The sequence below is a fragment of the Anas acuta genome, chromosome 5 (genome assembly GCF_963932015.1).
Source record: "Anas acuta chromosome 5, bAnaAcu1.1, whole genome shotgun sequence".
Lineage (NCBI taxonomy): Eukaryota > Metazoa > Chordata > Aves > Anseriformes > Anatidae > Anas > Anas acuta.
The window spans coordinates 57380153-57394141 of record NC_088983.1 but is presented as its reverse complement, the minus strand read 5'-3'; the positions used below and the strand labels follow the sequence as shown (position 1 = coordinate 57394141).

The following is a 13989-nucleotide window of genomic DNA, read 5'->3' as shown; positions in this document are numbered from 1 at the left end:
AAGTTAGGCAAGCAATTTTAAGCACACACTTTTACAAAGCTATTGAAGAAACAGTTACTTGGCCCTACTCAGACAACACCAGAATAGTAAATGAAGGTGTGAGATCATTAAAAAAAGAAAGCATGTATATATATACATGTCGCACACACACACACCAGTAATAACAGTCTAGGTAATGAAATCCAAAAACTAATAAAATACTGTGCTAATTGCAATGTAATAAGTTGTCAAAGGCAGAAAAAGAAGTTGCTCAGTTAGCACAGTTCTGAATTAGTGCTACTTTCCGCTTCAAGTGCTAATGCTGGAACAAATCTATGATTTTAAAAACACTACTGCACTTGAGAAACGTAAAAATGATGCTCATAGCCATTATTAAGATTTTACTGAACAACATACACTTTGCTTGTAGCTGTGAAAACAGCCATTTAAATTTCTAAAAGGTAGTCATTTGGACCTCATTTTATCTTCAATTGTTTATTTTCAACCTGACATGTTTACTGTGGAGTACGGAGTTGTGCCTTATTTTGTTTAAATTAGGAAGTATGAAACTGTACGGGGAAAATAATATAATTTTAACCATTCAAAAGGACATTGTAAACAACAGAATGTGAGGAAGTGTCCTTATTATTCTCCATGTTTTTTCTGCAGTAGGAATGAACTGTTATCTCTAAAGCTGTAGTTTGATGGTAAAACATCAAGTAAGTTTTGCCACCAAAGAGGCAGTGCATGCCCTGAATAACCAGTCCTGCGCGCTGTTCTACCATTCTCCTGTCCTTTATTTGTGCCGTGGAAGATTTGAGTGCTCTAAATCAAGTAACTGCAAAGATATGCTTCTATTTATTTATTTATTTATTAAGATTTGATGTGTCAGTGACCCCGTCTTGGTCTCATCAGTACCAAGAGAGTGGAGCGGTGCCTGTTTGGAGAGCTCAGGAGAAAGGCAGGTGGTTCTCCAAGTGGTTCTGCCACCAAAGTATCTTTGTACACCTCAGTGCTCAGCTCTGTCAACCCCGGTCAGGATGAGTAACCAGCTATCAGAACCAGCACCAGCTCGCCAGCTTACTGCAGAGGTTTCTCCCTAGTCTCTGTAGTGTGAGCTGTGCTAGGCCACTCGCCAGGGACAGCAGTCCACATCGCAGATGGCACTTCTGCCCTGGGCAGTGGCTCGTGCTTTTGTAGCAACCTCCTGAGAGCTCCGGGATGGAGTGCGGTTGCCATGGAGGCTTGAGTCATGAGAACGAGGGGCCACAGAATTCCCTTCTGCAACATTTGATTCCAGTTAGAGTGCTGCTGGCTTTGAGAGGAAGATCCAGACAATGGATTATTCTCAGGGCAAATGAAAACAAGATCATTCAGGATGAGGATATTTGGATCTGCGACAGCAGCCGTAAACATAACAGCGTTCCTCTTCCACCAGGAAAGGTTTGGACTTCGCCAGTTACTTGTGTGTCCCGTTGGTGTCCGAGGCTCTCCTGGGGCAGCTCACTTCCATCCTGCTGCCACATTCTCTGCTTAAACCTTCCTGGGGGCATTACCAGGGGCATGATTCTGAGTGCTTCATCCTACAGGAGTAGATTCCTGCAGCACTCTATTTAGAAGGCCATTTAATGTTAGCTCTCTCTTCATTTGGAAATAATGGTGTTGGGGGAAAAAAAAAATTAATTAAAATGGCTTCAGAAAGTAGTTAATTATAAAACCTACCATGGCCTGAAGTATAAAATACATTGCAGACTGAGAAATCATGTAGGGGTGCATTACTAAAATAATTAATTTAAGATTTTACATATATCACCCACACAGCAAATGCCGTGGCTGCTGCTAAAATGAGTCCAGTGCCCTTCAAAAACTGTTAGCATCTCTTGTATCTCCCACTCACTCCCTTTTAGCTGCGCTTGTTTTATTCTTTACTATGGGCATGCCATTCGTGTTAAGAATATCCATTTTGCAAAAAGGGCTTTCGGGTAAGAAATGAAATCCTCGCCACATTTGTGTTAGTATTATTATTGTGTTTGGGGCCAGGATTAACTCACGAAGTGCACAGCCTAACACAGGCAAGGGGCGTGTGGACCTCACTGCTACCTGTGCTATGCATCCTTCATCTGCAGCAGCCTCTGCAGTGATCTGGGTCAGTGTTAGGTGTGAAACTACTCTGTGCTGAAAACCTGACACTTCTCTCGAAGGATAAGCGATGTGGGGCCAGCATGCTGGCCTTATATCACCACGGGTTCCCATCCAGGCAATCCCTTAAGCTCTGCACCGTTGTACCGAGTTTAGGGCTCTTCTGCCAGTGTGGCTGTGCTTGCTTAGGTATGCTGGGCTGGACTTACACAGAGAGAAGTCTCACCTCTCAGTGCAGGAAAATAGCTGCTGGTTATTGTTGTTTCGGGATGGAGGGAGTGGTTTTTTTTTGGTTTTGCTTTTCACAATATGAGTGTGGCCTGTGGAGGTTCAAGTTTAGTGGTGCTGTCCAAGCTCCATCTCCTCTCGCTAGCTATCAATATGCTGAGATTCCTGCTTCTTGTCAGTCTAATTTCTAGTTGGTGCAGGTTCTTGACATTCAGCACTTTATCAAACATAAGCTGCTTGGCACCTATTACCACTGATCTCAGCATTGCTAATAAACAGCAACATCAAGGCCATATTTTCTGGTTCCTGTCAGACCACTGCTTTCCTGGGTGAAATAAAAGTCCTATTAACATGCTCCTCCTCATTGGCTCTGACAGTTTGATTAATTAGGCCCCCTCTTTAGATGACCTCTGCACTGACACGACAGGGAGGTGAATATAAAATGAATAGTTTGCCCACATAATGGCCTACTGCAAGTTTCAGATTTTTATCGGATCAGACTGAAAGTCCGGGGCCTGTATTAAAATGGAGAGTACAGCAATATATGGCTGTGGGTTATGAACCGCAGGTTTTACAACATGGTTAAAGGATTAAAACCAAACCAATCCTAGCCATTCTGATATATTGACTTCTCCTCTAAGAATTAATCTTTCCTTTACTCTTGTGACCATACAATACAAATCTAATTCGTTTACATTATCAAATCAAATGACCTTTTGTTTTCAACAGATTTTTTTATTGCTAGAAAATACAGTATGTTAACTCTGTGGTTATTCAGCCTCCCATAAAATCCTAATGTAAAGCCATTATTCTAGATCCGCTCTATTTAAATGTCAGTCTGCCTTTCTATTATAAACCACCAGTTCGTAGGCTTGTAACTCATCAGGAAAAATTTACTTCAGGTGGAAACTTGGAGTATGAGCTCACGTCTTTTCTTTGAAAATGTGTTCTGTAAAAATGCAAGTGTATATGATCCAGAGGGATGAAGAGGTGATGGTGAACCTATAGCAGCAATGGGAACATCTGATGGTGCCAGCATTTTGGCCACGGCAGGGTGTCCCTGGCTGGGGTCGGGCTTTGTGATTGCAGGAGAAGCAGCAGCTTGCTCTGGCGGGCATGCAGAGGGCTTGAAAGCAGACAAATTGAACTTACAGTATCGTCCAACCAGGAGGCAACTCCGTCTTGTCATAAAATCAGGAGTTTTGATGGGGAGAAAGAGGTCTTTCCTGACTCATGGTTTTTTCCTGTTGCTTGCTTGCACTTAATTAAGTGCCATTAACCCTCTTTTGAGGGGAATTAGGTGTTGCATGTTGCCTTGGATAGATGAAAAGATGAAAAATTCTTGTCTCAGTCAAGGTGAGAACTGGATAGAATATGAGGAGCATTTTGTTGATCCGTTGGAGTCATTGATACAGAGGTAAAGATTCTACGACATCGGTTTCTAATTAAAGTTTTCATGTTAGCTTTTTTCGCAAGAAGAGCCAAATTGACTCTTATTCAGTCTGTGGTTATCTGCCTCCCCCCACAAACCTCTTTGAAAGGGCGTGATGAAGGTGGGTAAGCCTAAAATTAAATGTTGTGTAAATTGACCTGCTTGTAATCTGAGATCTTTGCTTAATGATCTTGAAGCCGACAAAAGCGAATGACCCATGCTTAAACAGATCCTTTTAAATTAAAGTAATGCTCCTTTTACCTCTGTAATGCTGAATGCTCTGCAGTCTTTTTAGCAGCTCCTGCTTCTTTTATGATCCTCATTTTTTTTTTGTCAGCCTCTTCTGTCATTTTTTTCCCCTTTGTGTTCATCTGTTGATCAAGTAACTGCATTACTTTAATTGATTTGCTAAATTGGCTCATACATAAAACAGCTCCTCCAGGTAATAACCTGAAAACGTTAACGTAGGTTACTGGGTTCATGCTTGAGTGCTAGAGTACTTGTAGTTTTCATTGGGTTGGGAGTGCCTTCTTCTGTTTCTTCAACTTACGTGCTAGATTCCTTGTCACAGGCAGAGCAACAGGAGATAAATGTATGTATATACATCTATCTTACATAGGTAGTGTGTATTTATGTGTATATGCACACGTGTATACCTGTGTAAGTAGTGTGTATGTAATATCAGCTGGAGGGTTTTTGTATGTGCCTACAAAACAAGTACATGAGGTTGCCTGAACTGAGAAGGAGGTATGATATGTATTCAGAGAGCCATGCTCACCCCTTTCCCCTGATGAATTTTTGTAGTTTCTTGGTTGACAGAATTTGACAGAGGAGGTGGCAGTGTGTTTGGGTGAAGCTACCAACTTCTCTGCAGACTCCGAAGTAGGATCACAGTTTTCAGCAAAGTGAAATTTTGATTGCGTCAGATGTTACTTCTCAGCACAAGGCAAAGGCTACAATAAGTGAAGAAAATGAAGCAAACGGGCATGGTTTTTAAAGAAATGACACCTCCTAACACAATGAAATGGTGAACCAGTATTACTGTCTAAGGTCTAGCCATGATGTTTTATGCAGTACTTAAATGCCAAATAAGTGTGTGGCGTGACTCTGGAAACTTTTTGATTGTTTTGGCTGTTTCCATAAGGCTATGGAGGGTAAGTGGCTTTGCACCCAGCTTAACAAACAAACTGTTTTTTCTTTCTTTCTTCCTCCTCCTGCCCTGTCCCTCAGAGTGGACGTTGATTTTACATTGTGGAGAGCTTCTGGACCAGTCAGCTCCTTCCTCTTCATTTCCACAAAAATCAGAAAATCCTACCATCAAAAACTGAGAAATTGAAGCTCTTTTCAATACTGCAGCATCCTGTGATGCTGGAAGGGGCACGGGTGTAGTATGGGAATGAAGGGGACAGGGTGCCCTTTCTGGAACAAGCAGCAGATCATCAGATCAGTCCCCATGGTGTTTCGCAGGCCTGACCTGCTGCCGCAGCACTCCTGTAGCAATTGGGGAAATGCAGCGTGGCTCCTGTATGGCCCCAGATGACTTTATAGGTCCTGTACAGCCCCAGCCGAGCCTGGCACTACCTTTGGCCCAGGTGTGTCCCTCAAGCCATCCTCAGCCATACGCAGCGCAGAAGAACGCAAGGGCTACTATGTTCTTCTGTTAGTAGGTCTGTGTAGTTCTGTGTGTTTTAAAAGTAGAATGAAATTAGCCCTTGAGTCAAGTTTGAATTATTTTCAGATTTTGGGGATATTAAAATATCTCCCAGATCTCATTAAGTAAAGCCCTCAATAAAATAATTGCAACACAGCTGGAGATTGGAAAACCTCAGAAGATTTGGAGGAAATTTACTCTTTGATGAGCGATTCACATACTTAACCAAAGTTTTTCTGAGTCATAAAGTTGAAAATCTCATCTATTCCCTACCTCTCCAGTATCCACTACCATGCCGGTGTCATCCCCTTCTCTGCTTCACTGCGTATTCTTCCCCCCTTCCCTCAGGGACCCCCATGCCCTGTCTTGCTGTCCGCTGTCTTGTCATCCTCCGTGATCCTGCTGGTGTTTTAACCTCCTGACTGTCAGCTTCTTTGGCTTCAAGTTTCTTAAATGCTGGCACGTTTCTGCGTTTCTTTACACAACTTTCTTCTGGTTTCTTTTTTAAAAAAGCACATCTTTCCCACAGAAGTTAACTTGGGGTCTTAAATACTCACCGTGGTGCTGTGGTATTGTTAAAGTCTGTGATCTGAGCAGAGCACACTACTTTGTGCTGGCTTTATGGGGGCAAGGTACTGCGTGGACTCTCTCCTTCCAAACTTGTGGATGTTTGTGTTTCTTAAATGTTTTATCATTCAGAGAACCAATAAATGTTTAGAAATTGTAGCATGTGAGTTGAAAGGGAGAGAACCTGCAAAAATCCCAGCCGTTGTTGCGGCTTCAGCTTCTTGTAACGTTGGGAGAAGAGCAGAACTGTGTTCTAGACATATGCAGAGGTGCCTGAAACGTGTGTACTTCTCTAATTAGGAGAGCCACGTTGTCACAGTACTGGTAACCCACTTCTGTAAGAGCTGTCCCACGAGAGCTGCAGTTGTTTAAAGATGCAGGATAAGCAAAACCCTGAGGAGCTGGACTCTGTGATACTTTTTAAGAAGGTTGCATGTTACTGTCCCCACTTTCCTCAGCGGGATGCCGAGGCACAGCGTGTAAACACAGGTGGAAATGAGCTAGGACAGCTAGAACCATTTAACTCTGTCCTTTCTGATATCACAACGTTATGAGCAATATCACGATGTTATAACAAGCACGTTTAGGAAATTATTTAGCCTTTAGGATTTCCTAGCTGTTGTTACATTATATTAAAAAAAGGGGGTTTTAATATTCGCTCTAAGAAAGAGCTTAATCAAAAACGCTTTTGTGGCACCGAAGGCAAGTGTCAGAGTCTTCCCAGAAGCTCTTATCTTGTAAAACATGCTTGCTTAGTACGCCATGCACTTGCCCTGCTCAGCCCTTTGTCTTCATGGTTACACAGGCTCTGGCCTTCCCCTTCTCCCCTCTCCAGCCCCGTTGTGTTTCCCCAGCAGGCACGCTCTGCTCTGCCCATTGCTGCTGCACCCTGGCAAACACCGGTGTGCGCCTCGGGACGGAGGGCGGAGGATCGGATGGAGGGTGGAGGATCGGATGGGAAGGCTTTTCTGCGCTGTGCACAAAGGTCGCTTTTGTTTTTATTCCCTCTGTGGTTTGCTGTCAGCAAGCGCTCTGCGCCGCGGCAAGCTTTTGCGTCGGGCTGTGGTGAATATTCTGGGGCTATGCTAGTGGGCTAGTCCCAAACCTCAACAATTCTGGGAATGCACATACAGTGCCCTGTCTCATCCCGTCTTTGCTGCTGCAGGAGCTGTCTGTCTCCTTCCAGGCTTGCATGTGCACTCTGAATGCTGACAAAAACACCCAGCAAGCATCTCGTTTCTGCTGTTTGTTGCGTGGAAGCGCTTCCTGCTGCGGTGTGGGTCAGGCGCTCCTTCGGCTTGGTCCTGTAGAAGGAAACAGCCCCAGATTTTTGCCTCCTGTATACTTCGCTTGGAGGATTAAAGATCAAACTGGAGCTTTCGTAGGGTGACCGGTTAGCCTTAAAAATGAATGAATAAAGGAAATAGAAAAAAGAATTTATTTTTTTTCTACTTCTGTTTAGACGTAGCTAATGAAATAATTGGATTTGCTCATGGGTTAAAAGGAAAAGTTTTGTCTAGGTCTCATTGTAGGTTTACCTTTTGAGTTGTTGAACTCTGAGGATTGTGTAATTAAATTGATGAGCCCCTAGCCAGAGAAAGAATGGAAGTAGATGGTGGGAGATACCATCCTTTAAAAACCTTCCCAAAGGAGTCAAAATTCTTGCATCACTTGGATGAGCTTGGCCATAGCTGTGTCTTCTGTTTCCCTGCGTGACTGCTGCTTCTGAGATGTACATGCCACGGAGGGGTTGTGATTTTGTTTTCTGAAGCTTATGCCGTAAAGTAATGCTCCCTCGCTGTATTTTTTTTTAATAGCAAACTAGTAAGAACACTTCAGTTATTTGGGAAAAGGGAGGATGCGATCACCTGCTGAAGAGTCAGCTCTCTGCCTCTGAAGGCCGGTGGATTTGTTTTTCTTGTCAGGCAGTTCTCCCACAGCACCTGTGACGGGAGGGTTAGCCTTGCCCTGAAGTTTAGGATCGCCTCCTCCTCGTTCTGGCGGTGAGTGCCGTGCGCCTCTCCTGCAGCACAGGGTGTGAAGGCAACGCGCAGCCTGCTGCATAAGCACTCAGTTAATTGCAGCCAATGTAAGCTCCAGAACGCCAGGTGGAGAGGGATCTGTGGGGATTCCCGTGCAGAAATGAAGAACCGAAGAGGGTACAGCAGCGGGGCAGGTGTCTGCCTTTCATTAGGATATTCCCCGTGACACATCTGGTGCCGGCAGAGCTGAAATGCCGAAATGATAAGGAAGCTTTGCAGTCAGGGGAGGGCCGAGCTGTCAGGTGAGCCAGGGCTCAAGACTTACAGTGACAGCTTCATGGCACGTGAAGGATGCTGTGGAGCGCAGCGTGGCTCTGACGAGCGGAGGCTAAATTAGGTTCTCCTGGCCGTGGGCTGCCATGGTGCGTGAGCGGGACCCGTGTCGTGCCGTGCGGTGCGTCTGAGGAAGTGTTCTGGTCCGTCAAACGTAAAATGACAAAATCATTTGTTCTCTCTCATTACAAATTCCCACGTTTTTTTATGTCTACGCCTCCCTTGTGACATTTCAACAGTTGATCGCTTTCTTTTCTTTTGACTATTTAGAAATGAAGCACGCTATTCACGGCGCTGGTAGTTCACAGAATTCTGTTACTAAGAACGTAATAGGAAGGAAAAATATGTCAGGTCTTAAATATGATTACGAATGCCTAATTAGCCTCTGCATAATTATTTGCACTGGATTGCGCCTTATCATAGGTAGGTGCAGCCAAAGGACATCACAGACACATCCTCTTGGAGCTGAGGGGTCTTCTCCCAACAAGTAATCAGCTCAGGAGGGTGTTGTATGTATCTGTGTGCATGTTTTTTTTCCCCTAGATTGTTTAAATGTTGTGTGTGACTCTGTTTAGCTCTTTGGTATGCAGCGAAAGGCAATACCTGGAGTGCAGTATCCCTGTCCAACACGTGCTGATAGGATGCTACCTGCCTGCAGTGCGGGCTTTGCCTCTCCTCCACCCGCTCAGCTCTTGCTGGGGACAAGCAGCCATTCCTCTGGCCCCTCAGGGGATTCGCAGCACATCAACTCCATTTCGTCTGCACCGCAACCCAGCGGAGTGCAAGCATGGGGTGACCTTCCATGGGATCTCATCCCGACATGAACCTGTGCCGTTTTTCCTCTCGGTGCTGTTCCAAACGTGCCCTGTGGGTTTCCCTGCGAGGCCCGGAGCAGGGCCCCAGCGAGGCCTGAGTCAGGGAGCGGAGCCTGAACCCTGCTGTTCTTCCAGTCACGCCCTCTCATCTTCCCGATTTATTAATTTTTTATGAAAAGATTTGAGTGTAATAAAGATTCCTGCCTTTTCTGTGCATGGGCTGGCTAATGGGGAAGGCATCTCGAAAGTTTTCTTACAAGTGGGTTCCCATGTGGTGGCTGTTAGTCACAGCTAATTACAGAGGCTGGTGAAGGAAGAATATATTGGAACTCGGATTCCCCTCCTCCTCCCTCAGTGCTTAAGAATAACATAAAATAAAAAACCTGCAGACAAATGCAGCTTTTTCCGTGGTTGCAGTCTCCAAAGAACTCCAGAGAGATCACAGATGTGGTTTCATGTTTCAGGTTTAACTATGGTATAATAAGTACAGTACTATCTGCAGAAGGAATGCAAGTGGGGAAAGAATCATTAATTGATAGTGAAAAGTTCAACCTATGTGCTGTGTGTTTGTTTTTTTAAGCAGCTGAATGTTTAGCCAACTGCAGCCCTGAGGGTTTTGATAATCTTGATATGTTAAAATGTGGGAACATTACAGGAAAGGAAACATTCGTACCTAATTTAGACGTTTCAGAAAGGTGAATCATGGCAAAGCAGGAGCAGTTGTGATTTAGCTGAAGTTCAGACACGTTTCATTTTTAATTCAGTTGCTTGCAAACCTGCTCTGCGGTGCACTGCCCTCACTTAACAACTTAAGATCTTTCTTCAGGTTTTCAGATGGTGCAGAGTAAGCCAACAGTGAGAGCTGGAGTTCCTTTGCTATGCACGAGGAGCCCATAGCTTATATAAAAGGCTTAACTAGCATTAATTTTCCTGTCTTTTCTTGCCATTCTTCCAACGTCCAGGAAGTCTATTAGGTTGAACGAGTTCCTATGTATGTGTAATATAAGCATTAGCTCAGAAGGACCACATGGGAGGAGGATGTGTCTGTGATTTGTAGCTGTGACCTTCCTGCACCTGTATTGGTAGTGCCTGCTGTTTGCCCTTACTGCTGATTGTCAGGAACTCTGAGTGTACTTAGAACTGGGTAAACCTTTCATTGGTCAAATTACTTTCTCTGGCAAGCAAAGTATGTATTTTAATTACAAAAAATAAAATTAAAGGGAGATGTAATCTCCACGGGAAATTTCCACTTGAATGCATATTTGAGATTGAACATATTCATAAGTTAGAGGGTGCAGAAGGCAGATTACATAATGAAGTGATGTAGGACTCTTAATGATCTTTCTTATTTAACAGGTATGCTTTTCCACATTCTTTTTTAACATGAAAGTTTTTTTTTCACAACTGCAGTACAGAGAAGACTGAGAAGGATGGCCCCAAATATCTATGGCTGGTACAGGGAAACCCTCCTAGAAAATGAAGCAACCCAGTCTTAATTCTGTTGCCTACACTCACACAGTGAAACACACACACAGATGAAAACTATTACAAATACCTTAATTCTAACAGCTACCCAAAATGTTTAAATAACAGCTGTAAACACTGCCTCTTCAGAACAATTGTGGATTTACCTGATCAGGAAAGACGTTACTATATTAAAATTGCATCAAGACCACTCACTTTGGTATTATACCTTGACAAAGTACTCTAAGAAAGTAAGCTTTTTATCATTACGTGCCTGGGTTGATGGATAAACAAATGTCACAGAACAATGCTGTGCTGTGATGGAGAAACCTGAGGATCTCTTTTTCTTAAGAAATACTAAATGAGTTTTAAGTGATAAGATCTCTTTAAAAAAGTTACTGTGAGGCTAAACATTGATCAAGGCCTCCAGGAGGCTCAGGGCTTCAAAGCCAAGTTATGTGCAAACGTTCTGATATTAAAAGTGCTAGACAAAGGAAGTTTGAATTTGGTGAAATATTGTAGTACACAGTGCTTATATCCACAATGTTATGCTGTCTTCCTGATGAACTGTTACCCATTAGGTGCCTTGTGCTGTAATTTTCCCTTGCCTCCAAAAACTGAGGGTTTTGATTGTTTTGATGGGATAATACAAGTTAGGAGTTCTTGTATCTGAACATCCCCAAATGTAAGCTTTAGATTGAGCTTGTGTTGTTTAATTTTTTCTCCTTTCTCTTTGTTGGATAAATGCCCCCAGAGCTGAATATTCCTGAGGTACAAAAAGATCATTGGATATTAAAATCAAACATACAGATCAGTGTGTACTTGAACCAGTTTGTTGTAGAGACATTCCCTTCGAAAAGGCTGTCTGCAAGTAGTCTCTGTGCTGCAGAAGTTACTGTAATTCAGAAAAATTGGAGAAGGGAAGAGATTTTTATTTTCCACTGATGCACTTCATCTTATTTTTCCCCAAAGGACACCGTGGTTTAATGGATGGGGCTTTAACCTACCCAGAGGTCAGTCTTTGCTAGACAAGTGGAACCTTATCCCCGAGGGTATTGATATACTAATGACACATGGACCTCCCCTTGGTAAGTGAAACAAAAGCTGTGTGTGATTTTTTTTTTCTTTTCATGAGAATTTTACTTTCCAACTAAGCAAAATTAGTAATTCCATAACATGTGCTGTAATTGCACTCTAACTCAAAGCTATGAATTAAAAAGCCTTTCTGAAAGAAGGGTAAAGTGATGATTAAGGTTAGCAAAATCTGTTGAGCTTCCAGGTGTTTTTTTCAATTACATTTTTTGTTTAGCTCAAGCTAGGGAATATCATATATCCAATTCCATGGCCATTTTGTTTAAGTACAATATTCATCTGACAGTTTCCAATCCCATGTGATTTTTCAGAGGTTGGCTTAAACTTCTAAAACATTTCCCCCCCTACTATGACATATTTCTTTGAGGTTTTAGTGTATGCAGTCAAAAGTTCAAGAGCTTGTAGTCATATTTTCTCCTTTACAATTCCCTTTTAAGCATAACATCTGTAAAACCACTGTTACATATTCTAATTGACTTAAAGTAAATTTGTGAAAGAATGAATTATGCCCTCAGATAATTGTAAACTAAAGACATATGAATGTGTAAATTATTTTTCAAGAGTTAGCTGAAATTTTTCCATTTAGTTACATTTTGCTTGTCCTGAACATGTGTGTAATTCACAGATATAACAGATATCACAGTAATTCTGTAATAAAGTAAATTCTGGTTGTCTCAAAAAGATGCTAAGATGAGGATCGCTCAGCAGAGGTAGAAGTACTTGGTTTGGGGCATATGTTAAGTGCTCACTAAACCATTTTAAAATTTCCACTATTTTTTCCTATCTTTTACCCTATAAGATACTATCACACATCATGTGTTGCTTTTCTTCAAGACACATAGCAAACAGTCTAGGATCATATTTTCAGTATTCCAATCAGTTTTACAACTGAGCATTGCCTTTTTTCAATGTTGCTTATCAGGCTGAAGAAGTGCCAGCTACTTATTCATTACCGTTACCGCTAATAGATGGTGATTTTGCCAGGCTTTCAGTAAATTGTTTAGAAATGCAAGGGGTCAGATCATCGCACGATCACATGAAGTCATTGACTTTTGGGATGGTAGTGAGTTTAAAAGAAGAAAACCCCCAGTTCTCAGAATTGCATGGTGCCAGTATAAAGCAGCATTTAAATGCCACCAGGTTGGCTCAGTGCTCTCCCAGGGACCGTGGAGTCAGGAATTAATGCCTATTTTGCATCGTAGTAAGTTAAGAGTCAGCAATCGAAGCAGAGCTAAGAGCAGAAAAAAAAAAGTTTTTGACCAATAATATACTTATTGCTCTTCTTATATCCTGGTTACTAGGAGCTCTTTTAATAGTGCTGCAAATTCACTTTAAGCTTCCCGGAGCTACCTGCCTGCTGCTTTGATAAAGCAGCGATGCACCAGCCGCTGACAGTGGAGCACACCGGATATTGCAAACCAGCGCTCTGAATAGCACTCTTTTAATCTGTTTATTTTCCCGAAGAAGCAGAAAACCCCACAAGCACTTTTATGATGTTTCGCGGGTGCTATTTTACATGGGTTGCTAATCCATCTGCTCTCAATTGGGTTCATGGAGAAATACAGTGATGCTGCAGATGCTAATGAATGCTTTAATTGAATATGCATTGCTTCTTGTTGCTAACTGGGGGCTCAGACATTACCTGATGCTCGCAGACCTCTGGAAGTTGTGGAAGGCCGTGTTAAATCTTTGGGGTGGCAGAGGTGTCAGGTTGTAGAACAGCTGATTTCCTCACGTATTGTGCTTCTGGAGGGACCACCTCACTGAATTGGGAAGGTGACCGCTGTGAGAGCCAGGGGAAAGGGAAGAAAAATCAGCAGTGCCGGGAAAAAATGTTCAAGGGTTTGAAGGTGGAAGATGAGTTTAAGCCTATAGTTTAAAAAAACAAATCACATCCAGAAAAATATTAATGCATATGGAGAGGGGAAATCTTAAGGAAGACGAAGTGACAGTGAAATGTTGCTTAAAAGCCATTGTGTGCTTTAATGGAGAGGTTATGAGTGTAGATAATGGTAATAAACCTTCAGTGAATTATGACTTCCTGAAAGACTATGTAAAACCTTACCTGAATAGAGAAAATTAATACTATTGATTGCATTTTGCCTTCAGGTTTTCGAGACTGGGTTCCAAAGGAGCTGCAGAGAGTTGGTTGTGTGGAACTGCTAAACACAGTGCAGAGGCGAGTAAGGCCCAAACTCCACGTCTTTGGTGGAATCCATGAAGGTAAGGATCTGTGCTACTCCTCTTGGATCTGAGGCTAATTCCAAAGGAGCGCATCTCGATGACGCATTGCAAGGGATGGGTATT

At 42.7% G+C, this 13989-nt stretch overlaps 1 protein-coding gene across 4 annotated transcripts in view; it reads left to right on the top strand.

Moving 5' to 3' along the window:
- MPPED2 (metallophosphoesterase domain containing 2) overlaps positions 1-13989 on the top strand; it is a 100291-nt gene that overhangs the window by 81671 nt on the left and 4631 nt on the right. For all 4 annotated transcript variants that reach the window (XM_068685031.1, XM_068685033.1, XM_068685032.1 and 1 more), the window contains exons 5-6: positions 11563-11678; positions 13792-13905. In XM_068685031.1, coding sequence (XP_068541132.1) covers positions 11563-11678; positions 13792-13905 — 230 coding nt within the window. The remainder of the gene's footprint in view (positions 1-11562; positions 11679-13791; positions 13906-13989) is intronic.